This window comes from Panthera uncia, chromosome E1, assembly GCF_023721935.1.
Source record: "Panthera uncia isolate 11264 chromosome E1, Puncia_PCG_1.0, whole genome shotgun sequence".
NCBI classification, from domain to species: Eukaryota; Metazoa; Chordata; class Mammalia; order Carnivora; family Felidae; genus Panthera; species Panthera uncia.
Window position 1 is genome coordinate 60,687,197 of NC_064814.1, and position 26,703 is coordinate 60,713,899.

At 53.3% G+C, this 26,703-nt stretch overlaps 1 protein-coding gene across 4 annotated transcripts; it reads right to left on the bottom strand.

Moving 5' to 3' along the window:
• On the bottom strand, positions 1-25,450 carry CDIP1 (cell death inducing p53 target 1). Of its 4 annotated transcripts, none has more exons than XM_049637437.1 (7): positions 25,137-25,450; positions 3,402-3,479; positions 2,827-2,931; positions 2,570-2,725; positions 1,468-1,741; positions 1,222-1,358; positions 1-296 (listed from the first exon to the last, which is right to left on the bottom strand). In XM_049637437.1, exons 3-6 carry the CDS (start codon positions 2,909-2,911, stop codon positions 1,247-1,249), a joined length of 627 nt encoding a protein of 208 aa, XP_049493394.1. In that variant the 5' UTR covers positions 2,912-2,931; positions 3,402-3,479; positions 25,137-25,450; the 3' UTR covers positions 1-296; positions 1,222-1,246. The 4 variants fall into 4 exon arrangements, with proteins under 4 accessions (XP_049493394.1, XP_049493396.1, XP_049493395.1 ...); XM_049637439.1 differs by lacking the exon at positions 25,137-25,450 and adding an exon at positions 24,798-25,080; XM_049637438.1 differs by lacking the exon at positions 25,137-25,450 and adding an exon at positions 24,212-24,761.
• Between the last annotated feature and the right edge of the window lie 1,253 nt (positions 25,451-26,703).

Genomic DNA, 26,703 nt, shown 5'->3' on the forward strand with positions numbered 1-26,703 from the left:
AGAGAGCAGAGGCCCAGGGCAGGGGAGTGAAAGGGCCAATTTAATGAGAAACTACAAACTGAGAGCAGCCATGATTCACAGTGACAGGAGGCCATGCAGTGGCAGTGCGAGACGAGGAGAGGGGCGGCGGGTACAGCGGTCCACGTGATCAAGTTCACAGACAAACCAGGAAATACAGTGTGGGCTCAGGCCCAGGGCAGGTGTCCACCAGGGCACTTCCGCCACGTGTGGCTGCTCCTTCCTCATCCCCAGCCTGTCCCAGTCCAGTGCCACAGCTGCTCCTGCTGCAGTACCTGCTGCTGAAACAAGCACAGTGACAGCAAGTCAGCCAGGAGAAGGGGCCCAGCGTTTACTGGGAAGAGGATCCATGAACGCACTGCAAATCTGAGCGTGTTTGCAAAGCGGTCCCCGTCCCCTCCAGTCCTGGCCGGGCTACGCCAGCCCCTGGGCAAAGGTCTTGCCCACACACAGCAAGGATGGCAGATGGGCTAGGCTCCTGGGTGTTCCTTCTGGCACGAGCAAAGATGGGTTTGTGGAGGGGTGGCCAGAAAGGGAGCTGGGCAGGGGCCAGAGGCAAGTCCCTTCTTGGCAAACGGGAGCCATAACTGCTTACCCCATTACCTGCAGGTGTGCTAACCTCTCTACCTTGCCCCAGGTGACTCCTGGGCACTTGGGAAAGGTGTTGAGTTTCTAAGTTCTGAGGGCCAGAGTCATTCCTTCTAATACTCATGCCCACTTCTGGCACCCCAAAACAGAGCCAGGCCTTATGTCTCTGTCCTGCTTGGGTCCACTCCCCCACTCTCGGCCCTGCAGATCAGAAATAACCGTGGCTACAGATACAGCCCCAGTGCAGGCCCCAGTTCTGCTCTGGCTGCTTTTGGTCCCAGGGAGAGTCAGGACCAAATCTATACTTTGTACAGAAGAGGAATGAGAGAGACCCCAGCAGGGAGACCGTGCGAGGAGACCCTTCCCAGTTTATCTTCCTCATCACAAACACCAAGCAAACCAGCAACATGCGGCTCAGTGCCATCCCCCTGCCACTCGCTGACCCTTGGCCTTAAATCCAACAGAATTCTTGCCGAAGAGTCAGATGCTCAGGGAAGGGCAAGCCAAAAAGGACAGGACTTCCAGGGGACCGGTGGAACGGCTTCCATCCCCAAGTGGGAGCGGGGAAGCGAGCCACTGAGCAAGGGGAGCAGAAGCACAGGGGGCCAGACTGACAGCAGGGAGTCCAGTCCCGGCTCCGTTAGCACAGGCGCTTGTAGGTGTAGATGTAGGCTTTGCAGCTGGGGCACGTGTGCGTCACGTCCTTGAAATCGTTGATGAGGCAAGGGATCAAGCAGCAGCCCAGATCACACCTGAATCAGAGACCGGGAAGGCACGGAGGTCAGAGGAGAAGGCACTGAGGGCACCGAGGGCACCCAAGCTTACTCCAGCCCCTACCCTCTAGGCGCCCACACCACCTACCCCATGAAGCAGCAGAAGAAGCCCAGCACGAAGTTCATCAGGCCAATCTCATAGGAGATCTTGGTGGTGATGGCCTGCTGGCAGTGGGGACATACCGTCTGTACAGGCGCACCTTCAAAGATCTCTCCCTGCAGCACCGTCACCGTGGTGGCGGCCCCTGAAGGAACTAGGACTGTGGCAGTGTGGCCCCCAGGGCCAGGATAGGGCCCTGGCGGATAGGGCCCTGGCGGATAGTAGCCCATGGGTGGGTGGGGGCCTGGAGGAGGGTAGAAACCTGAAATGGCACAGAAAACAGAACAAAGACATGGCTGGCTTGCCACCTGCCCCACGTGAGAGGTAAGCACAAGGCCCCAAGGACCCCAGGACACAAAATGAGGCCTCAGGGACCAGGTCCTGGGCCAAGGTGACCATGACAGTCTCCCAGCCCTTCCTGGTCCCGACCCTGTGAGCACCAGGACAGAGCAGCTACTTGGTCCAGCCAGACATGGCAGAGCTGGGAGAAGGCCTCATCTCTCCTTGGTCTCCACCTCATGTGTGTGCTCCCTGCCTCTGGCACAAAGGGGACGGGGCGCTGTGTCCCACAGGAGGGAAAGCCTTGCCGCACACCAGCCCAAGCCCCTCTCGCACACAGGGCTCTCCTTCCCACCAGCGTCAGATCCTGCACTGAAATACCTGGGGCCGCCTGTGCAAGAGCCCTGGTACTTTCTCCAGCCTGAGGAGTCCTTCTGGAGAACTGCTGGGTGAGCAGGAGCCCAGACCTCCACCAGACTCCACACCCTGGCAGGGAGAGGCCCCTGCAGCACCCATGAGTCAGTACCTCTCACAGGCCCGAGGAGCCTTCCCAGGAGCTAACCCTACCCCCAGCAGGAACCAGGGCTCACATGGTTTGCCCACAATACCTGCACAGCAGCGCCTTGCTCTAGGACACTTGTGCCCCACCCCCAACTGTCCACACCGAGGGGCCCCCCCCCCCCCCCGCCCCCGCCTTACTAGAGAACACACGGCAGGCAGACCACCTGCCTACACCAAAGGGTGGACGGCAGCCCAGATAACACACTGGGTGCCGGGCAGGGCAGACCCTGTGCTCCCCTATCCTACTTACCTGGAGGCATGTACGTGCCGTCTGCATTCATGTGCGGGGGGATGAAGCCGGGCTGAGGCATCGCGTGACCTGGTGGCTCATAGGGTGGGGGACCGATGTCTGCGGGGGGCATCGACATGCCTGGTGGGGGCTGCATCACAGCTGGGGAGGTGCGGCCTGGACAGAGAAGGGCAGGAAGAGGAAGCTCAGAGGGCAGTGGCTGCAGAGTCAGGCACCAGCTTCTAGGAGCTGGGACCCTCAGGGGCACTGAGCCCTACCTGGGGTAGGTGGGGCTCCACTCTTCTCCTCCAGAAGGGGGGCCGTGGGGCCTCCAGGATAAGGAGGGGGTGGCTCGTTGGACATCTCTGCTGCTTCTCCTGGGCCTGGAACAAAAACCCAGACGTGAACCAAGCTCCCAGCCTCTGCATGCTGGTCAGGCATCGTCCTGTGACCGTCCTCGGAGCCCAAGCACACAGCCTCCCGTGAGTGCTCCCACAGGTGTGCCCTGCCCTTGCAGCTCGAGTCTATTTTACTCCTCCACGTAAATCTCCGTGCTGTGGGTGGGGACAGGGCTTATGGACTAGGACTAATTCCTTCAGGAAAGGGGTTTGGAGTCAGTGGGCTCCCTCTAGGCCCTGGAGATGCCCCACCATTGCCAAGGATATGCCAGGCCCAAAGCCACCATCCTGCACCATCACCCATGCTCCTGCATCTGAGCCAGAGGGCAAAGGTGCCCTGTGAGGGCAGAACATGGTAAGGCAGACCCTCCCTCCCTCCCTCACGGCAGCAGGCTGCCTCCGTGCCGGAGCACTGCGTGGCTTGCCTGTGGGAGAGGATCTGGGAGACTTGTTACCTCGAATCCCAGGCACTCAGAAGGGGAAGCAGGAGAGGCTCCTTCCACTGCCACGCAGACACGCAGGCCTCTGGGGAGCTGTTGGGGGGTGGGCGGGGGAGAACAGGCAGGTCTCAGCCACACCCCCTCCCCCATTCGGGGCTGGTTCCGCCCCTCCCAGCACAGCACCCTCCCACTTGCCCACCCACTCAGGTCCCCTTCCTCTCCGCTGCTGGTCCCAAGTCCCTCCCCAGCAGGCTCAGACTGGCCCCCACAGACCCACAGCCACTGCAGGAAGAAATGAGAACAGGCGTCTCCCTACTCCCCAGCTCTCACAGCCGCTGTGCATGCGGCACAGAGGCCCTTGTGCTTGTTGAGGACGGGTAGGAAAGAAGATGCAGAGTCAAACATTTCCCTCACTTCTTTCCCTCCCAAGGCTCCCTGAGCACCTGCTGCTGGGCCCTGGGGAGAAACGGGAAACCTGGGGCCTTCCTGCCCTGGGTTGGCATCCTGTCTCCTTCAGCAAGGCCCCTCCTTTTCACTGTGCCCAGCATAGAAGGCTAGAAATTAGCATTTTGAAGTAGGCCTTCATGTTTTTTTAAGTGAAATAAAATAACAGGAACTAACTCTAAACAGGACAGAGAGACATGCAGTGAAACCATCTCTGTCCTAGAGGCCCACGAGTGAAGTTCAGAGCCACATGGGGATGAAGGGCCCCAGACGACCCTACAGGGGCAGAGGGAGCCTGGAGCCTCGTTAAATTTCACACATCAGTGGCAGGGCCTGAGAGACCAAGTCGAAGCAGCAAAAGAAATAAAATGGATATCAGCAAAATTAAAAGCTCGGGTTTCAAGGGCACCACCAAGAAAGTGGAGAGACTGCACACGGCACAGATTTTTACACACCCTCTACCTGCTAGAGAACTTGTATTTACAATATCTATGTAAAGAACTCTAACTCATTAACAAAAAAACCCAATTAAAAAGTGGCAAAGGATCTGAGTACACATTTCTCCAAAGATAAAAACAAATGTTCAACGAGTACATGAGAAGCTGAACACCTGGCCAAAAGGAAATGCAAGTCAAAACCACAATGAGGTACCATTTCTTGTTACCACAACGAGAAAGTAACAAGTATTATGTAGAGAAACTGGAACCCCCACACTGCTGGGGGTGGGGCACACGAAAGCACAGCACCTTTACACTGCCTGGTGGTTCTTCAAAAGGTTAATACAGTTACTTACCACATGACCCAGGTGATTCCCCTCCCAGGTGTGTATACAGGAGAACGGGGAAAACACACAGAAACTTGTACACAAATGTTCACAGCAGCATTCTTCATAGTAGCCAAAAAACGTACGCAACTGACAGCATCCAACCACTGATAGGTCGATAGCCCAACTGTACATGTGCTGATGTGTGCCCACAGTGGAATGCTACAACCTGGATGAACCTGGAAAACAGGCCGCTCAGTGAAAGAGACCGGACACAAAAGGCTACATACGGTGTGATTCCTCACATCCAGAACCGGCCAATCCAGACACAGGAATCATATTCATGGGTGTCAGGGCTTAGGAGGTGGGGGTGGGCAGAGAGTGATGAATACGGAGTTTCCTTTTGGTTTCCTTGCCAACACTGGTAGTAATGATGGTTGCAAAACATATTAAAAACCAGTGGATTGGGGCGCCTGGGTAGCTCAGTCGGTTAAGCCTGACTCTGGATTTCAGCTCAGATCATGATCTCACAGTTCTAGAGTTCAAGCCCCTATCAGGCTCCACACTGACAATGCAGAGCCTGCTTAGGGTTATTTCTCTCTCCCTCTCTCTACCCCTCCCCAGCTCAAGCTTGTGCTCTCTCAAAATAAAGAAAATTTTAAATATACAAGAGTGAAGCTCACACATTAAATGGGGAAATCATATATTTGATTATGTCAATAAAACATTAAAAAAAAATTGCCCGATCTCACGCAGCCAGTCTCTCTGTATATCCCTGCCTGTCTTATGCAGTCACCCATATTTTTATATAGTTGCTGGTGTGACGGTTTTAATATGTGTCACGTGTATTTTCTCCATCTTACAAGACACCACGACCATCAATTTTAATATTCCCTAAAATGGGCCCATCACGGTTTACCAACCCTTATTAAGGCATTTAGAAGGCTTCTTGTTACTTTCAGAAAAAAAAAAAAAAGAGAGAGAGCGACACAGAAAACCTTTGGCTAACACTCTTTCATTTTCTTGGGTTATTTCCTTTGGTCAAACCTGCCAGAAGTGAAATTATTAGGTCCAAGGGTATGGCCACTTTGTGCTTTTTGGGAAGGATGATGGCAACTTACAGTACAAACTTTGGATACTACTGTTAATTGCTAATTTGTAATGTTAAAATGACAACTTGGTTACTTACTTCTTTGACCACTATGAAGCAGAACATCTCCCAAGAGTTTATATATTATGACCTGTTCTTTTGAGTTGCTACTTTTTTTTTTTTTTAATTTTTTTTTTTAACATTTATTTATTTTTGAGACAGAGAGAGAGCATGAACAGGGGAGGGTCAGAGAAAGAGGGAGACACAGAATCTGAAACAGGCTCCAGGCTCTGAGCTGTCAGCACAGAGCCTGATGCGGGGCTCGAATCCACAGGCTGTGAGATCATGACCTGAGCCGAAGTCGGACGCTCAACCGACCGAGCTACCCAGGAGCCCCACTGAGTTGCTACTTCTAATAATCCTTTAAAGACATGGAAACCAAGAAACGATGGGGACTTATCCAAGGTCATGTGGCATATAAGAGGAGGAGGAGACTTATCTGAGGTCACATGGCATATAAGAGGTAGAGTCGAGTCTAGGACCCTGGCACGACTCTCCCACCAACCAACCCTGCCTGCAGGAGAATTTCAATAGTGCACAGTCAAGAAAGGGAGGCCACAGAGTCTCTAAAGGGCATCACACGAGGTCCGCTTAGGCAGGACTGGAATGTGTGTGCTGGGCCTGGGGATCCTTACCAGCCCACCAGGCGCCCTCCCGACGGCAGGAAAAGGCAGCTTTCCTTAAGAGACTTGACTTGCGTCGGCGGAACACTCTGTATTACACTAAGTCTCTCTGATATGGGCCAATACCTGCCTTAAACTCCTATCCTACAACCATCTGGGATGCCCCTGAGGTGGCACCACTGTCTATCTCCAGGTCCCAGCTCACCAGGGACCCAGCCAGGAAGAAGAGCTTCTCGGGTGCTGGGAGAGAGGAACCAGTCTGGGTCTTCCAGGCACCCCCGTGTCCCGGGGCCACATGCACACTTGTGCCACCTCTGAAGACACAAGAGTGGCCTGCCTTTTCACCATCTAGATCTAATTCCATGGTTTCTGAGAGCACGAGATTCTGCTTCTGGAATTCCACCGTCATAATGATGGCACGAGCCCGCCACACAGGGCAAGGCCCTCCCCTGGTACCCACCCGACTGAGTCAACTGCTGTTCCTAGAGCAGGCACAGCTGCCAGCCACATGGACACCTGCAGTGTGCACAGGGACACTGCCACTCGGGCCACAGACCATACCACCACCTGCCTCCATGCCTCCCTTGCACAGCAGGGCTCTATTGCTCCCCTGTCTCACCCCTACTCCCTCCCCTCCCCTCTACATCCAAACCGAACCATCCTCCAGCTGCCTTCTGGAACTGACCTGTGGCAGAGACTGGGGTAGGCCCCTTCGGTATGGAAAAAGGTTTCTGAAAAACGGATCATCAACTTTTCTGGAATTCAATCTCCACCCCCCAGCACCTCCCAATATAAAACCAATGTGCATGCCACAAAACTGCATCATGTGAGGTGTAATAAAAACTGTAAGACTGCTATGATCTTAAAAAAAAAAAAAAAACCAACCCACATGTCCAAAAGCACAACAGTTTTCCAATAAAAATGCACACTGCTCAAATTAAGCTACAAATGCAAACGTGTAATCTGAGATCACACCCTGGTCGGAGCATGTATCACCAGAGGCTAGGGAAGGCCGCCAGACCCCGTCCCCGTCGGTTTGCAGTTCCCAACAGAAGAGGGGGGTCTGGGGGCCAGGGGTCCTGGGAGCTCAGTGAAGTCAACATGCAGTCCTGGAAACCCAAGACTGGCCTCTCAGTCTCCCAGTTCGGTCCCCAGCAGCGCACGGGTGTGAGGGCAGAGAGACGGGGCACCCAGGACACCAGGACTCCATACGGGAGCAGAGGTGCCCTCCGTGAGCCAAAGCGCATCACACAAGAAGGGTGATTCTTTTTGTTGTTAAGTTTGTTTATCTGAGACAGAGCGAGTGAGCAGGGGAGAGGCAGAGAGGAAGGGAGAGACTCCCAAGCAGGCTCTGTGCTGTCAGCGTGGAGCCAGATGCGGAGCTCAATCTCACAAACCGTGAGATCATGACCTGAGCTGAAACCAAGAGTCAGACACTTAACCAACTGAGCCACCTAGGTGCCCCCCAAAAAGGACAATTCTTAAACGAAGTGGTCATGTCACAGAGTCACAGTGCAGGCACCCCAGTCAGGGGCACGCCCCATGCAGGCTTCAAGGGCAGTGTACTCCAGGAACACAGACCCCCCCACACCTTGCACAACCTCAGAAGTCCAAGAGATGTTCCTGAGTGAGGACCTGGTGAGGCAGTCTCTGGACACTCCCGGGGTGCTTGCTACGGGTGCTAACCTGTCCCCCTCAGTCCCACGGGGCAGCCCTCCTAACACCCCCACCTTGAGAAAGTAAGCATGCTCCTGTCACACCTAGGGTCACACATCCTTACAATCACAGTGTCAGGTGTTTTCAATGGCTTCTCTTTAGCCTTCAGTTCCTGTTTCCCTGTTTTCCAGTGAAGGTCTAGGGACACTGAGGGATTTCCCACTTAGTCCTGGATGAAAGTGATGCCCCAGCCCCAACAGCTCCTACTTTACAAGCCAATGACCCTTGGGAAACAGAACTGCTTTCCAGAGGCTGAAACTAAGCAGGATCTGGAAATGTGTGCAGGGTGGAGGTTAGGTTACTGGTTGGCACCTGGTCACAGGAGCCTCGAGTCAAAATGACAGAGGACATCAGTGTCCCCTTGACTGCATTTTCAGGATTGAGGCTGCCCTGGAAGTAACAGTCCTGACCTTGGCTGGGGGAGGGAGGCAGCTTGGGCCAGGTGGCTCATGAATTAGAAGGCTCAAGACTCCTGAGAAGGTGCTGTGGACTGTAAGATACACCTTGTGCCTGCAGCACCCCCGTGCTGTCCACTGTGATTCTTTGCACACTCATTTCCTTGAGATTGTCAAGAAAACCCTTAGAACGGAAAGGGCCATGGCCTGCCACAGGACAGTAAGGCCCTGGGGAGCTGAGGACAGATTCAGTAGAGTCCCAAAGGACGGGGGCGGTATGCCCAGGAGAGAGGTCCCGAGTGGTCGCTGGCAAGAGACGCATGGGCAGGCCTGCACGTGCTCCTTGGCCCACTGAGAGACAGGATGGGGCCACCTGAGGCCCAGCCTGGCCCCCACACCCACAATCAACATAGGCTAGGACCCACTGTGCGTCCACGTAGAATGGAATTACTCAAGTCACCCTAAACTGAGATGAAAGCCACCTCCACGTCTGTCTGTCTGTGGACCTACGGCTGGCCTGTCTCTGCCGTGATCTCACTTTCCCAAGGGCAGCAGGTGCTAAGGCTTCTGGGGGGACGGCATGGATCTCCCGGGCACAGAGCCAGGCCCCTTCTGCAAAGCTGCCCACAGCTTCCCTCAGCCCCGTGGAGTCCTGAGTGCCACCTGCTGGACCAGCAGCCACTGGAGCCTGGCCCCACTTGGCACTCAGCGCAAGCCCACTGCAGAATACAAACTTCTGCCCTGCACCCCAAGGTGGGTTCCACCCTAAGCCGTACCACAGAGAATAATCAGGCCTAATGCCCATGGACAGGTTCTTGCTTCTCCTCTGATGAGCTGGAGGGGCCAAGTGAGGCTTCCCCAGGTGTGAGGAAAGAAATGATGTCCTGAGGTGCCTGCTAGGGGCTTTAGGCTGTGGGGCCATGAAACCAAGCAAACTGTCTTACTGCCTCACCACCCCTGCTCCCACCCCACCAATCCCAGGCCCTGTCTGCATCCAACACAATACTTTAAGCAGATGAGGAACGGGATAGCTCCAAGGACAGGACACGGTTCCAATGTGGGGGCAGGAAGGCAAGAACCCAAGACCCCACCCCCTTCTCCCATTCACAGCACGGCAAGGATCTGCCTCATGTCAGTCACCGGTTAACGGGAAAACAGGGCATACATGGAGAGTGTGGAGGTCTGGAGTCAGCCCTGGCCTTGAAGCCGGTGGCCCTGAGCGAGTCACAGACCCTCTGTGAGCTTCGGTCTTCCTGGGACTAGAACCCCTGCCTCCTGACCAGGCTGCATGAACAGTGATAATGACACGTGCCTGGCAGACTCACTGTGCAGGGGAGCAGAGCCCTTTAGGGTCAAAACACACGTCTGCTGGGGGGAACAATAAGGCTCTGGAATCAGACAGCGGTGAAGGTGGCAGAGCTCTTTCAACATACTAAAACCACTGAACTGGGCACTTTATCTTTATTTTAGAGAGAGCCTGCAATCGGGGGAGAGTGGCAGAGGGAGAGAGAGCATCTTAAGCAGACTCCACGCTCAGCATGGAGCCTGACTTGAGGCGCGATCCCACGATCCTGGGATCATGACCTGAGCCAAAATCAAGAGCTGGACATTCAACCAACTGAGCCATCCAGGCACCCCAGACTGTTTACTTTAAAAGGGTGGATTGGATGGCATGTGAATTATAATTACATCCCCCAAAAGCAAAACCCACCCAGGTGTAGCTATCTGTCTCTGCGTGTGCACCGTTATAAACCAAAGAGACAAACACCCAGACCAAGATCATCGTCTCTGGGGTTGAAGTCTGGCAGTCACGGTCAAGAGAGGTGAGACTTCTTTCATTACACACATGCGCAAGCACACACACATCTATTAAACAAAGAGGTATCTGTATTATTTGCTTGGCTAAAATCTTGAAAAGAATACACTTTTAGGACACAGCAGCAATGGGCAGCTTTGGTCCCTGGTGACACAGAGGAGGCGTTTCACCTCCTGGTGCACCGATTTCAGCTGCTTTCCTCTGTCCCCTCACATCACAGGGAGGAGTTACAAGCACAAGACCTCGGGGCCCTGGGAAATGCCTCTGAGCTCCACTGTGCTCCCAACTGTTCACCCTTTGCTGCAGAAGGTGCTGCTGATCCAAGGCGGGCTTCCCACGGGAGCTGGGTGGACCCGGGCCCAGGCCCACAGGACACACTCCTGCAGACCTGAACCATCCCCCGCACACCGCCAAGAGCTACCCAGCCCTGCCCCCACAGGACCCCAGACCCAGGGCAGGGACAGAACGCCTGGTGCAAAGACCCATCTCTGCATGAGAGGGCTCTCCTGGAGGACGGAGGAGGGGCACAGGGGGAGGAGGCAGAGACACAGGCGGAGGACAGTGCCCAGAAGGAGGAATTTGTGGCCTCAGTCTCCCCAGGGGCCTGCAAGAGCAGTTCTCTAATGTTCTGAGTCTCGGGACTCCCTCACACTCAATTACTGAGGACTCCAAAAAGGTTTTGTTTTTGTGGTCTACCAATACTTGCCATACTAGAAATGAAAAATGAGGACTTTTTACAAGTATTTATTAATTCATTAAAAAACAATAAATGCATTACATGTCAACATAAATAGTTAAAATAACTACCTTCGCAAACAACTACCTTCCTAAACAACTGTAATGAGACAACTGGCATTGTTTTACATGTCTGGAATCCTTTTTTTTTTTTTTTTTTTTAATTTTTTTTTTCAACGTTTTTAATTTATTTTTGGGACAGAGAGAGACAGAGCATGAACGGGGGAGGGGCAGAAAGAGAGGGAGACACAGAATCAGAAACAGGCTCCAGGCTCTGAGCCATCAGCCCAGAGCCTGACGCGGGGCTCGAACTCACGGACCGCGAGATCGTGACCTGGCTGAAGTCGGACGCTTAACCGACTGCGCCACCCAGGCGCCCCTGGAATCCTTTTTCATTTCTGGCCTACGAGAAGTCTGCTGGGTTCTCTTGTCTGCCTCTCCCTCCAGTCGGCTGTGCTATGTTGTTTTGGTTGAAGTACTAAAGAACATCCAGCTTCCCACAGATAAGTATCTGGAAATGGGAGGGGCATTTGAATAGTCCTTTCAGATCCGTAATTGTGGACATTCTTTCATACCACAGCCAAACCTGACAAGTGGTACCTTCTCAAAGGTTAGCTACAATATGGAATCTGAATCCTTAGGGAATTTTTCCCATGCCTGTTAACAATTCATTCTTCTACTCTGCATTTTGAATGGCTCTTTTACACGTGCATGGCTTCTAACGGCACGCGTGGCTCATCTGGAAAACACGGAACCCCAATTACGTAGAGCTAACAGCGCTGACACACCTTACGATACGTAGCATTCCCCACACTCAAATCACACCGTTAACACCTCCAATCTCATCAGAAGAGTCTGTAACTAATGGGAAACTGTCAAGCTCACAGTGGCAGATACAAGTTTCCCATAATTCTAACTTCCCCTTGAAAGTTCATTTTATCACTGGCCACAAACAGAAGAACAAATTTATCACTGGCGACAATTCTAAAAACAGAGGGCAATTGTTTTCCTTGAAGTAGCGGGCTCACTGTTCATTTTGAAGAAAATGCCCACTAAATCTCCAAGCCTAGGTAACCATGGTTTGTATATCAGTCGTTCTTTTAAGGAAACGTGGAGCACCACGAAAAAGCTAGTTCAGCTCACAAGTCAAATGACTATACATGTGCTTCTTCCTGGGGCATCTATCATACTTGGTGTGTGCATTGATCTGTCACATGTTTCATCGTGTAGAATGTTAAAAAGATGTGTACTCGAGGGTCAGGATTATTTAATAAAATTAATCATTTTTACTGCTTTCTCTCGTAGGAGTTGTGGGTGTGGTGAACAGAATCCCAACAGCAGTTTGGTGTCCTCGCTGCTTTTGCACCACAAAAGCAAAGCCAGCACGCTGAGAAGGGCAATGCCACGTCTTAGCGTCACTGGATTTGTGACCGTCAGACTCCCGGAAGCCTCCAGGAGACCGCACGCATCACCGCTTGAGTACTGCTGGGCTAGGGGAGCCCGCAGACTGGAAGGGGCTCCACGGCCAGGGAGAGCTGGGAGAGCCGGAGTGGCCGAGCCGGTGAGCCCGCCCCGCCCAGGGACGTGGGCTTTCCAGAAAGCATCTGACCAGCTCACACCGGCTGACCACTTTCCAGCTGTGTGACCTCACCGTGTCTCAGATTCCAGAGTTTGTAAATAGAGGAAAGCATGCCTACCTCGGGGGGTTGGAGCAAGGTTTAAGGTCAACGGTGTGTGCAGTAGCTCAGGACCTAGCACAGAACACCGAATAATGGCACCTATTATCATCGTTCACTCTGAACAACCTGCAACAGGCAAGAAAAGGAAACAGGCACCAAGGCCTCTGCCACGCAGCTCCTGCCCCTACAACTGTGGGGGTCCCGGTGTGTGCTCCCCACAGGATCCTGGGGTGACTCGGAATCTCTGCCACACAGCTCCTGCCCCTACAACTGCGGGGGTCCCGGTGTATGCTCCCCACAGGATCCTGGGGTGTCTCAGAATCAAACCCCCTCTGAGTAGCTCAGTCCCGCAGAGTTCCTTGGTGACAGAGCCAAGTTGAGGCCACTTGCTCCGTGGGACTCCTGAAGAGATGCTACGTACGAGGTACCAGACGGCTGCTCCCAAAGGGCCCACCTTCACAGGCAGTGACGCCCCTGGAAAGGGTGCTCAGCCCGGACACTCTGGGCATCTGCCTGAAAGCCTGGGGCAGGGCGGCCGGGCGGCAGCAGCTGCGGGACCTTTCTGAAGGTGGGCTGGCCTGCGCACTGCCCCCCTCTGGAGGAACCACCTTCCCGGCAGCAGTGGCACTAGGAAGCCAGCTGGCCCCAGAGGGGCTCCTCTGTCCCCAGGATGCATGTTCCAGGTACCTGGCTTGGAGCAGGACTTTGGGATTTGTTGGGGAAACTCAGCTTTCCAAGTTGCCCGCAGCCTCCCACGTGCTGGACAGACGGGCACCCGCTGCCCAGGAAGGTTAGAGGCCCGGGGTACACAAGCCAAACACCCTCTCGGTGTCCAAGAGCCACCCAGAAAAGGGGGAAGGAGAGCCCGCTCTGCCCCCTGCTGAACCCCCTCACAGGAGGCCCGGCCCACACGTGAGTGCATCATCCCAACCTTACCTGCCCTCCCTGGAGGCTGTGTGAGAACTGAGACATGGATGTGGAGAAGCCACGGAAGGACCAGGCCAACGGGAGGTGTCACTGACTGGGGGACTTACTTGCCAGGGACGGTCACAGACTTCCGGGGCAACACCATGCACCGTTCTGTTATCCCAAGCCCCCCGGGCTGGGCTTAACAGTCTGTGTGATCACCACTTCACAGAGGTCCTTGCAGGGTGGGACGGTGCTTCTTCTGGGAGTAACCAACTGTCGGTTCACAACAGTAGTTGTGTAGCATGTAGGAAGTGACAGCACAGTCCCTGCCTTCCAGAAGCTCACAATCGACCAGGGGAAGACAGGCATTAAATAACCACACCAAACGCCAAACCTAATTACAAAGTGTGCAGTGTAGTCTAGGGGACTTTGAAAGCACAGAAAAACTGGACACGTTCTGGGGGTCAGGGAGTGGCTCTCCGAGCAAGCCAGGAGGAGGTGGAGTTAATGAGACCAGCAGGCCAAGGAGGGGATGGGAGCAGCGGCTGGACGGGGAGTGACAGGTGAAGGACAGATGCCACACCGCTGTGGGTGGCCAGGTCCCAGCCTGGAGCCCGTTCAAGCTGCACGGCCACAGGGGGCTGCTCTGCCGGAGCACACAGACCGTGGACCCCCATGGGGGAGCTGCACCAACAGGCAGGGTCAAGGGCCGGGAAGCCCACAGCACCTCCACAGCAGCGCCCTGGCCTCTTCTTTCCTGGCCTGTGATCCTAAATGGTGCCCCGCATCCCCAACCACTCAGTCTTCAGGAACAAAGATGTCAAGTTTCTTTCTCAACCAGCAATAAAGTTTTGAGAGCACAGGGTTCAATGGCATCCTGCCCACTATGACAGACTGTAGGACCTTGGACAAGTTACTGAATCTCTCTGAGCCTCAGTTTCCTTACGTGGACCACCACACTCCATTTTTATTCAGGGCAACAACGTCTTAGCTAAGATACTCCCAAGCCTTTTGTCCAGTCCCCTGTGACCACATGACTACACTCTGGCCAGTGAGTCATAGAGTAGTGATGTAAAGACTGGCAGGAAGGTGCTAGAGGGGAGCCACCTTTCGTCCTCCTGCCCTCCTGTCCGCTGCCTGGAATATGGATGCAGCAGCTCCCAGAGCCATGCTTGACCACGAGGTGACCCTGGGCATGGAAGCCACACCAAAGACACGTGACGGTGCCCAGTCCGTGGAAGACCAGAGACACCAGAGACACCACGCAGGCACTGAGATTACCACTTCTCGTCTCTTCCGTGTGAGAAAGAAACAAACTTGCTTTAAGTTGGTTTCTTTGGGTTTCCAAGTAAATGCAGCCAGACCTAATTCCAGTAATCAAAGAGAAACAGAAGTGCTAGTTTTCCAGCAATTCTCATACTACAGTCGGAAATTACTCATGACTGGTAAATTTCAAGTTGATTATTCTCAAGGAAGGAATACAAGTGTCATTAAAAGTATACAGTGCTGGGGTGCCTGGGTGGCTCAGTCGGTTGAGCATCCGACTTTGGCTCAGGTCATGATCTCACAGTTGATGGGTTCAAACCCCACGTCTGGCTCTGTGCTGACAGTTCAGAGCCTGGAGCCTGCTGTGGATTCTGTGTCTCTCTCCCTCTCTCCCTCTCTGCCCCTCCCCTGCTCATGCTCTGTCTCTCTCTCTCTCTCTGTCTCTCAAAAATAAATAAATGTTAAAAAAATTAAAAAAAAAAAAGTGTACAGTGCTAGGGGCACCTGAGTGGCTCTGTCAGTTAACCATCTGACTTGGGGTCAGGTCATGATGTCACGGTTCGTGGGTTCAAGCCCCGCGTCGGGCTCTGCGCTGACAGCTCAGACCCTGGAGCCCGCTTCAGACTCTGTGTCTCCCTCTCTCTCTGCCCCTCCCTGGCTCATGCGTGCGCTCGCTCTCTCTCTCTCAAAAAGTAAACATTAAAAATGCTTTAAAAGAAGGTACAGTGCTAGTTAGGCTGAAGGTATGTCGACAAGTGGTCCATAGATGAAAAGCTCCCATCGTGGACTTCCCATGGACTTGGCTTTCTCTAGCCTCCGCACAGGTTCACCAAGCAGGCCCTTGAGCTGCCAAGTTCTAGCCCCAGAGGGCCTGGGAAATCCTGCCCGTGGCCCATTTCCATTGTTCTTACCGATGGAGGCGGGATGAGAGACAATCCTTCCCTCAGATAGCATCGCTGGTGGCTGCGAACGACGTATTTTTACACGTGAGTAGGGGCTTATCTGATGCCAGGGGAATTCTAAATATTCAAAACAAGCTAAAGACACGGAAAGGACCAGAAAGCAGATCTGGTTTTCCCATCTGCCTCTCTCATCCCACCCAGCCGGCACACTCCTCCCTGATCACGATCACCACGTCAAACAGCTAGTACATCAGCCCAAGCCAATGGCCCCACGAGCCATCACCGGTGCCCTTTCACAGGGAGGCCTGCGCCCTCAAGTCCCAGGTTGAGCTGAAAGGACAGAATCCTCACCCGGTGCCCGGGCGCCAGACCCCACACCAGCCGTCTGGTCCCCCAGCTTTCTCATGTGTAACATGGCAGCAGCAGCCCCTGCCCCCGCAGACGTGTGCAGAGGCATAAATGAGGCTGGGAGGAGCACACAGCTCAGAGCCTGTCACACGGTGCTCAACGCAAATTCTTGCTCATGTCACTTGTATTTATGGAGCCGCAAGCAGAGCATGAGAAGTCCACAATTAAAAGAGAGAAAATACACTGGTTGCTCTTAGAAGCATAATCAAAAGGCAGACAGATAGGACTCAAAGAATGGGTCTAAACTAAAAAGCAGTAAGATCTCCAGGAGCTGTGACGATGACAACGGTAATAACTGTACAATTTACATCATGCTGAATTCTTGTCAAAGCCTCAGCAAACCACTCTGAGTCCCCGAGTGTCAGGAGCACGCGGGCCACAGCAGAGCAGGTTAGTAGGGCTTGTCTGGAGGACAATTTTGCTACCTCTTCATTCTATTTGACTAATTCCATTTCAAAGCACTTGTCCTAGAGATAAGTGAACACGTGAGCAAAGAGTCACATGCAAAGTGTTTGTATGTATCAACATCTTGTGTTCCACCAAAGGGACTGGTTACCCACGTGGTTTATCCATACAGCATATTTTTCGCCCCAGAACATGATACAGACCCATTTCAGAGGTGGAAAGGTTGTCTTTTTTTTTTTTTTTTAAGTTTTTAATGTTTATTTTTGAGAGAAAGAGAGAGGAAGACAGAGTATGAGCGGGGGAGGAGCAGAGAGAGAGGGAGACACAGAATCCAATGCGGGCTCCAGCCTGAGCTGTCAGCACAGAGCAGAGCTCAAACCAAGAACTGTGAGATCATGACCTGAGCCGAAGTCGGATGCTTAACCAACTGAGCCACCCAGGCGCCCTGTGATTCTACTTTAAAGATATATATTTACATACAAATTACACACCAAATGTGAAGAACTGTTTTCTCTAGGTAATAAGATTTTGGATCACTTGTTTATAAACAAACACACATACTGAAAGTTTTACCTGTAGTTTCTAATTTTTCTAGGATAAGCGGCTCCTTTGACTGGTTCCTTCCCAAAAAGGCTCATAAATGTAGGCATATTCCTCCTCAATCCTGAAAGATACCTCCAATTGTAATCGAATTTTGCCTACAGGAAAAGCAATAGTCCAAGAAGCACACCCGAGGACTGTCGATTTCCCAGCTCTCCTCTCAGAAGCGGTGTGACGGTCTTCACGCTGGTCCCATAAGAGTCTGCTAGCAGGAGCCAGTTCTCTGGACCAGGGCACCTTGCGTCCTCCAGTAAAACTGAGGGCCCGGACCCGTAAGCTGGAACATAAAGGCTATCCAAGGGAGTTCTAACCTCAGAGACCCTGCCTGGGGAGCCAGCAGGTCACATGGCAGAGGAGGGCAGGAAGAAAAGCCCAAAGGACGCATGTAAAACCGAGACGGACAAGGTTACTGGGCTCGCCTGAGGCCAGCAGCTGGGGCAGGCGCTGGTAGTGCAGGCCAGGCCTCTGACCTGTGGTCCAGCATCTCCTCCGCCTTCAAAGGTGCCCCCCAGCAGGATGGGCCTCCGGAGCCTGACAGAGGATGAGGAGGAAACGCAGACCAGAGGAGGAGGAGGATGGAACGGGGGTGGAAAACAGACAGAGCCGCAGCCCCCAATGAATAAACCAGTCATCTGCACCTGTCGGACAGGCAGGGCTTGTGAACTAAAGGGCCAGCTAATTTTAGAAGCAGGAAGAATCTACAGAACCATTACTTAGACAACCATGAAGCCCTGAAAAGAAAGAATCCTTACCTCTGCCTGCACTGAGCTGACACAAAGCAGTCTTTGCATTGACTCCATTTTAATCAGTTATCTCAGATCAAGACATACCATTCTGATCCATGTAAAAGCACGAGGCCCTACGTGCAACCAAGCCACATGGCCACGACAGTCAGGGCCACCCGGCTGTTAGAATCTTACTTCAGACACAAATGACTACAGCGTCGTTGCTGGCCCAGCAGGGGAGCTTAACTAGACCTTATCCAGGTCTCCCTGCCCAGGCAGTGAGGAAGTATTCGTACATCATTTACATCCTTCCTGTTCCAGGGCATTCTCCCAATTATCTTAAACAAAGCACAGCTGGGTGCAGAACAGGAGTTGCAACAACCTCACCAGTGCCAGTGTGACATGCTGCTAGAGGTCGTCTGGATGGCACCAAGTGAAAAAAAGCCAAAACCAGTCGACATGTTGCAGATGAGTAATTCTTCCTGGAGACCACTGCAATGGTTGGATGTTGTCAGAGACAAGCATCTGAGGAGCACACAGTAAGAAGCTATGTTGCAGGATCAATGGAAAAAGCTGAGAAACCAGAACAGTCCAGGGATACGCTCTCCAGTTGAAGCGTGCCAGTCAGGCGGGGCTGGCGTCCACGACGACATGATGTCCACAAAGGTGAAAGGGAAGAGTGGGAACAAAAGTGCTCCGCACGTGAGTGAGGAATACACCTAACCCGTATTTTGAATTACCTTACAAGAAATAGTATATGGAAGGTTAACGAAATTCCTATCACTGTCAACGGACATCTGGCCCAAAGAGTTTACTCATGCCACTTGGGACAGAAGAACTATTTTCGATCTTCTCCTTGGGAAAATGGGAGCTCACACTATATCTGGAGTTGCCTTATTTACGGCCATGTGCATACTTCTCTATCAGTCACACATCTAGAGACCACCTTTCAGGCGAGAAAGACCAGAGATCACAAAGTCCAGAGTCTCAGCTGACATTCGTTACTCTTCAAACATCACCTAAACACCCACCAGGGGCAGGGGGCAGTGCCGCAGCCAGTGACGGGCAAGGACAGGCAGCACCCACCCTCCCCGGCTGCTCTCGGACTGCGAGCCGGCCCAGCTTCTCGGAGAGGGGTCCGGCCTCGTGCCCGACGTGCATTCAACGCACCGGTCTCAGCCCAGTCTCTTTTCTCACACGTACTCAAAAGTATGCTCCAGCGGATCCCACACTCCCACAGAGGGCTGCGCACACGGGAATGCCGCCATGAGTTTACAGGGATTTCACTCACCCAGAACTGAAAGAGAAAACAACTCAAGTGAGCTGACCAGTCCCCCCGCTTTTCCCTCAGTGAAGGCCGGGCTGGGGAGGACCAGAACGTGGGAGCCTGCGCGGCCTCGTCAGGAGCCCAGTTCCTGCAAGCCTCTGAGCTCACAGACAACTCAAGCCCTCTGCAGGGCAGGTGGACCATGAGGTGTCTGCTCCACCAGCCGACTTTAGAACCCAGCCACTGAATGTTCAGTTGGGAATTCAGCTCTGTATTCAACAATGTATTACCTGTACTTCACAGAGCACCAGGGCACACGCAGACCATGGTCCCTACACCTCAGGACTTTACCAGCCCTTACAAAGACAGGACAGCTGAAATGCAGACACACTCTGCAACTTTCTTCAATACATAAACACCCAGCACACCTATAAGCCAGGCACTACCTACGCCCTGAAGATGGGGAAGACATGTCTTAACAGACCTTACGTTTGGGGGGAGATAGAACACAGAAACAGGTAAAGATTACAGTTGTCAGACAGTGATGCATGCCATGGAGGCACACGGAGCAGGGAAGGAAGTGCTACAGGGATGCAATTTTTAAACAGGGAGGGTTTCTCAGAGTGGGCAGCCCTCAGGCCAAAGATGGGACAGGCCACGTGCACAGCTGTGCAAAGAAGGTCCAAGCAAAGAGGGTTAAGTGCAGAGACCTGGAGTGTGCCCACACCACGCTGGGGGCTGGGGAGCGTGGGTGCCAGGAGAGTGGGAGGAGCTGAGGGCAGAGAGACCGGCCCTCGGGGGGAGGCAGGCCAGGTCCTCAGGCAGCTAGAGGAAATCCACTTTTATTCCAAGTGAGATGGAGGGCTTGGGAAATCAGGTTGTACGTTTGTCCCACGGCTCTCTACTTCCTGCACGATGCCTGGTGTACTAATGTGGGTCCCCAAAGTCCTGACATCAACAGGGGGCTGCTAGAGGTTGGGAACCCTTAGCACTCAGCCCCCACCTCTAGGAGGTATGCCTTATTTTTGGCCAGTTTGAGTGGGGCCACAGAGAATTGGGACAGGCAAAGCAGGTAAATGCACACAGAAATACACATAACCACAGCTTGTCTACACAGGACAGAAACTGAGGCCTGAGCCTCAGACAGCAGAGAATGCCCCAAGAGTCCAACAGGTGAGAAGGGGTCCGAGGGGGCCTTCCAGCCTGGAGCAGTGAGGAACTCTCCCAGGACCGGCAAGGGCCAGCGTTACCAGCACAGCTGTCACTATCTAAGTCTGTCTTTTCTTTCTTTCAAGGGACTTAGATTCTTGACTCCTTAATTCAGCCAACATTTCATGGGCCCCTCCATGGAGGTCACTCATCTTGTGGTCCCCGCCCTCAGGGAGCTGCACATCCTGCGACCAAGCTAGCTCACACTCAGGAAGAATTTGCAAAAGATACTGAGCAAAACCCAGATGAGAACCCAGGACAGCAGGTGCTCCCGGTGAGAAGGGGCTTCTGTGGGTCAGGGCACTGGAGAGGCTTCAGGCCATGTGGGCCCTGCAGGAAGGAGGGTGGGGATTCCAGGCCTGGGACACCAGAGTCACCACGAGCAGAGGGGAAACAGAACACTAGGGTCAAGGGCTCAGCTTCCCCAGCAGAACCAGCAGCTCCCGGATAGCACAGACAGGGTCTGGGGCCAATATCTCCACAGCTGGGAAGCACGTCAAATACTGGCCGCCTCGGTGGATAAGTAATGCAGCCTGGCTGGGACTCTGGGCAGGGGCTCTTCCCCATCCCATAGGCCCTATGTCATTAGCAGTGCCCCAGTCCCCAAGACGGATGTCTGAGAGGTGTTCCAGACTCTTTTCTGGCCCTGCTCTGGCAAGCCCTGCCAATGTCATGGTTCAGAAAGGTCTGAGATCCACTTTCTCACCTACTGGTCAAGGTCTAAGGGGGAAGAGTCTAGACCTGGCCCCATGTTCCCTGTCTCTCCACTGCACTCTACTGCAGCCACCCAGATTGCAATGTGCTCTTCTCCAAACAAAGCAAACCCCACCCTTATGAAAGGACCGTACCCAGAACCCTCCCTCAACCTCCACACACCTCCCCGGACCCCTTGCCTTCCCTGTGACTCCCTTCACACTTTACTCACCTCCCAACCAGAGCAACTGGGGGGGGGGGGGGCTCTCCCACTTGGGTCCCCACAGGCCTAGCCCAGTCCCTGGCATGGGTATACAAAATAAGCGAGTCCGTGAGGGTTGAGGTCAGCCTAATCAGGTTTCCTGTGCTATTCCTGGCCCAAATGCCCACCACCCACAGCCACGGGGCCAAAACACAGCCGTAGCAGAGATAGAGTCCCTGATTTCCTGATGAAAGCGCCTTTGTTTATGGTCAAAAATCCAAAAGACCCCTCTTCTAGAGTCACAGGCAATGCCCTAGAGCACTTTTCACTATGAGGCGAGGACAGCCCATGTTCCCCTCAGCATCACCCCCTTCAGCCCTGCTGTGCCAGTATCTGGCCATCTTCCGAATCATTCCTCAGCTGTGAGACGCAACACAGGTGAGGACGCTGCCAGGTGGGCCCAAAGCAGGTACAAAGAGAACTCCCTGCAAACACAGCTGCATTCACTGCTGCCTCCCCAGCCTCTAAGACCTTTGCCCTTAATACTGATTAGGACTGTGACAAGTTTCACTTCCTCCCGGAGTAACAGAGGGTTCGAATTCTCCCCAAACCCCACCCCGGACACACCTTCAGCCCTCTCTACCTCCTCTGCCTTCCCTGGCCTCTACTTCTCCTTCAAGGGAAAACAAAGACTTTGGAAAAGATGTGAATTCAGACTGAATCAACACTTATTGGACACATCATGTATCCAGCACATCCCCAGTTTTTACTGGACCTTCATGAGAACTCGTGGTAAGAATCAGTGGTGCTGGGGCTCCCAGTGGCCAGACCACAAAGGGGACACGAAGGGGCTCATAGTACCCATGGATAAGGAGCACCAAAATGACGATGACAAACGCTTTCTGGAAAATTGATCCGACATTCCCAAAAAACATCACAACCACTTCTATGGAAGCAATCAGGTCACTGGACTTCCTTACCCTGCACTGCATGGCTCTGTGCTGGTTTTAGTTCGTCTGCCATGAGGGGACACTAATCTTTTAGTGAGAACAGACACAGGTCTATCTCACCTGGGTGTTGCTTTTCACCTATCACAGATGTAGCAAGTGAGGTTCTGGGAGGGCAAATGCCTGGTCACACAGCTTGGAAGCGACAGAAGTGCCCCCAGCACGGTCTGCCGAGTCTAGACAGTACTGGCCCCAGAACCCCACCATTGTCACCAGAACCTGATGACTCACAGAGCAGGAGAGGTGCTTGGTCTGCAGGCTCAAGAGCAACCAGACCTGCCTCTCCCTGGGTGGGCTGCCCTCTCCGGGGAGAGGCTTTGCCACAGGCCCAGGCCCAGCGCCCCTCTCCTCTGCAGCACTGAATTGCAATGCAGTATTCCCATCTCCTGGGGAGACGTGCCTGGGAGAGTCCTGACTGCAAGGATGAGAAGCCGGAAGCCGTCTGTAGGGTTCTAGAAACTGGCACGCTCCCCCTCTGTACACTCCATTTCCAAGTCCCTTTGTGGAGGCATAATAAACCTCACGCCACCCCTGTGAGCCTGGCTCTCCTCTCTCCTCCCCACTGAGGGCCAACATTAGCTGCTGAGCTCCCCCTGCATGCTGCCTTCCCACCAGCGTGACCGCTTCCATTCATGTAAGGACACAGACATCAATATAAGGTGCCGTGACTCTAACCGCCACAGTCCCCTGTGTCCTACATGGATAAAAAGATGTGCATGCCCTTTGAATGGTGTTTCTGAAACTGGAGACAAATTTCCACAGGACTGGTCACTTCTCTCCCTCTCAGACAACCAGAAAGGATTAAGGGTTGGTGTTTGTGGCTACAGAACAAAGTACTCAGCCCAGGGGACTCAAAGCTTGTCAACTGGGCTATGCAGCGCTGTTCCCTTGGAGCTTTAGAAAATACACCAAACAGGCAGGCTCAAACCAAGCAAGCTTACTCTGTGAAGAGCAGAGACAGAATATTCAGGCTGACAACCTATCACTATGGCTGGCATGATATGCCGGAGCAATCTATTAGGATATATTTCATTCGTGGCCCCTCAAAACAGTTTTGGTCCCTGACATATTACCCTACATCCCACACTCCATGTTTCTGTTCTTAGTGATTTTGGAGCCATGGGCCGCTGTTTTCCAAGTCTTTGTAAGAGCACGTGTAAAGTTCTTTCCTGGTTCCACAGGCCCATCCTATGGAAAAACCTCGAAACTCCTTCAGCTCCTCAGGGGTGGGAGACAGAGAGATAAACCTTCAACACCCAGGGCTTCTGTTAGTTAAAAAACAACATGCAAGATTCTACGACTCTATTATATACGTGTTTAACTATTTGGGAGGGACACAGACTGATGTTCACACTGACTTTGATATACATAAACAAACAAGGTGGCCTGTTGGTTAGATTTGTGATAAAATCCAATAAAATATTCTAAATTTTAGGTGGTGGCCTATGGGCATTCAGCGTAAAGTTCTCCCAACTTTTAGGTATCTTTCAAAATCTTCATAATTAAATGTGGGAATTGAGGGCAAGGCAGAGCTGGCACACCTCCTCCCACCCAACTCCTAAGTCAGCCTGGAGATAAGAAACAAAGTGCCAAGGAGAGAGATCACACTTATCCTGGCACTGGCCGCCTTGCAGGAGGGACCAGGTTACATACAAACCTGGTATAAATGCTCTGCCCCAGGACCTCCGTCCTTCACTTTGATAAAGCTTCTCAACCCCAAATGTGACTGAGAATTAGCTGGGGAGCTTATTAAACAGTCCTGGGCACATCCCATAACTGCTGAATCAGAACCCGGGGGAGGGGGGGCTGCCCCCAGGAACCAACCCTTTTAACAAAGGCCCTGCCCCGGTGATTCTGAGGCAGAGGATCTCAAACCCACACAGGAGAAACTCAGAGTCGCTAGCTCCTTACCTGACACCTGTTGAGAAGCCTCCTAGGAACATTTAGAGGAAAACAGAAACGCATACCCACGAACAAGTGCCCAAAGCCGGGCTAGAAAAAGCTGCGAGAGTTCAACTACACCGAGGTCCTCGACGGCACGAAGCCGGGCTCAAAGCCAGGCCAGGTCACTGCCTCCGGCCGGGCGCGGACGCGGAGACCTACAGACGTCGGCGAGCGGGGACGGGCGGGGGAGGGAGAGGCGCGCGGGCCCCTCGGGCCTGCCAAGGTCACCGAGGAGCTCAGCAGGGGCTTCCGTCACAAGGACCCTGCCCCCGACCCCCTTTCCTCGAGGACACAGCCGCCGCGGAAAGCCGGAGACGGTATTTCCCCGACCTTCCCTACAGGGGATGTGCGAGAGGTGATGAGCGAGCAGGACCCCGAAGAGCGGGCCGGCAGCCCCCAGGGCACCGGGCCCCGGCGCCCGCCCGGGCCTGGCGAAGCTGGAACCACAGCCCCGCGGGGAGCCGGCCAACCCAGCGACGGTGCGACGTCAAAACCCCGAGGGCCGCTCTGGATCGCATCAGCTCCCGCTGCGCCGCCCCCGGGGACCCTTTACCTCGGGAGGCCGGGCGCCCGAGGCCGAGCGAACGCCGAAACAGGCCGGGGTCCAGGCGCTGGGAGGACGAGACCCTCAGCCCCGCGGGGCTTTGCGCGCACGCCGCCCCCCGCCCGCCCAAAGGTCTCTGGGAGATGTAGTCCGTCTGTGCGCCTGAGGCGCGCTCCGCGGGCCGGGGAGACCACAGTGCCCGACATGCACCGCGCAGGCGCCGCAGGCGGGGGCTGGGGGCTCCGCGGTCCGAGGTCATCCCCCCTCCCCCCGGGGGCCGCAAGCGCCCAGCCCTGCTCCTGGGGGAGGCTCCCTGGGAAGCTGTCTCCAGTAGCCGAGGCGACTCACCGACCCCGCGGCACCCGCTGCGGCCGCAGCAGCACGAACGGCCACCTCCGCAGCTCGCCGTCGCGCGTCTGTCAGAAGGAGGCGGGTAGGCTTTGGAGCAGGGCGTCACGGTGAGAGGCGGAGCCATGAGGTCAGCGCGGGGGCGGGGCTTCTGGCAACACGTGACGATCCCTGGTGAAGTCAGGGTGAGCAGAGGCGCTTCGGCGAAGGCTGGACACGTGGGAGGGCCGGGGTAGATGTGTCCAGCGAAAGAGGAGCCGGAAGCTAAGGGAAGGACCCAATTAGCGCTCCCTCCCACCTTCCGGGCACCAGGGCATCCGTCCAAGCAAGGTGCACCTTCCTTCCATTATTTAGTCAACAAATGCTTATTGAGAGGAGGTGCTGTGAGTTCTGCAAATGTGCGCAGAATGGGAGAAGCTTTAGATGCCTGGGGTGGAGGGGCCAAGCTGAGGTCAGTTAAGGCAACATTCTGCCCTATTTTAGCTCTCATACCGTGAAGTCGTGTCTTTGTGTATGTTTAGTACCACGTCTTTTGCCTTCTTGCGCTTTTTGTTGATTTTCCTGTTTAAAATGGTGTCTGAGCATAGCCCCAAAGCACTGTCCAGTGTTCCTAAGCACAGAAAGGCTGTGATGTGCCTTCAGGAGAAAATACCTGTGTTAGAAAAACTGTTACGGTTATAAGTTATAGTGGTGTTGGCTGTTAGTTCAGTGTTACTGAATCAGCAGCATAGAGTAAATAAGATGTCTTTAGATAGAAACATTCATAAAACATGGTTATGTACTGATTGGTTAATGCAAATGTGACCGGATGCTGGCAGGAACCCTACCCTGTATTTCTCCTAGGAGTGGTAGTTCACTACTCGCTAATCCAGTGTTTACAGTGACTTCATAGAATATAACTACCACTAATAATGAGACTCCACTGTTTATGATCAGTTGACATTTTAAGGAATCATTATGATTGTCATGTGGAAAATGGTTTATACCAAAAGAAGCTGAGAAACAAGCACATATGTAATTCTAAAAGTTCTAACCATATTTAAAAAAAAGTAGAAAGTGGGGTGCCTGGGTGGCTCAGTCAGTTAAGCATCTTACTCTTGGTTTCAGCTCAGGTTGTGACCTCACAGTTTCATGGGTTCGAACCCCATGTCGGCCTGTGCTCTGACAGTGCGGACAGAGCCTGCTTGGGATTCTCTCTCTCCCTCTCTCTCTGTCCCTCCCCTACTCACTCTGTCTCTGATTCTCTCAAAATAAATAAATCAACTTTTTTTAAAAAAGTAGAAAGAAACAGGTGGTGTTAATTTTACTAATATATTTCATTTAAGCCAATATGCGTGCAAAATATTATTTTTCAGTATTTAGTCAGTATAAAAAATTATCCATGAGATATTTTATGGGTTTTTTTCCAACCCTAAGTATTGGAAATCCAGTGTGTTTTTAGACTTGAAACAGATCTCATTTGGGATCAGCTAGATTCCCAGGGCTCAGTAGCCACATGTAGCTTGTAGATGCCATATTGAACAGTGCAGATATGGAACATTTATTCATTTGCTTGTTCAACCGTGCA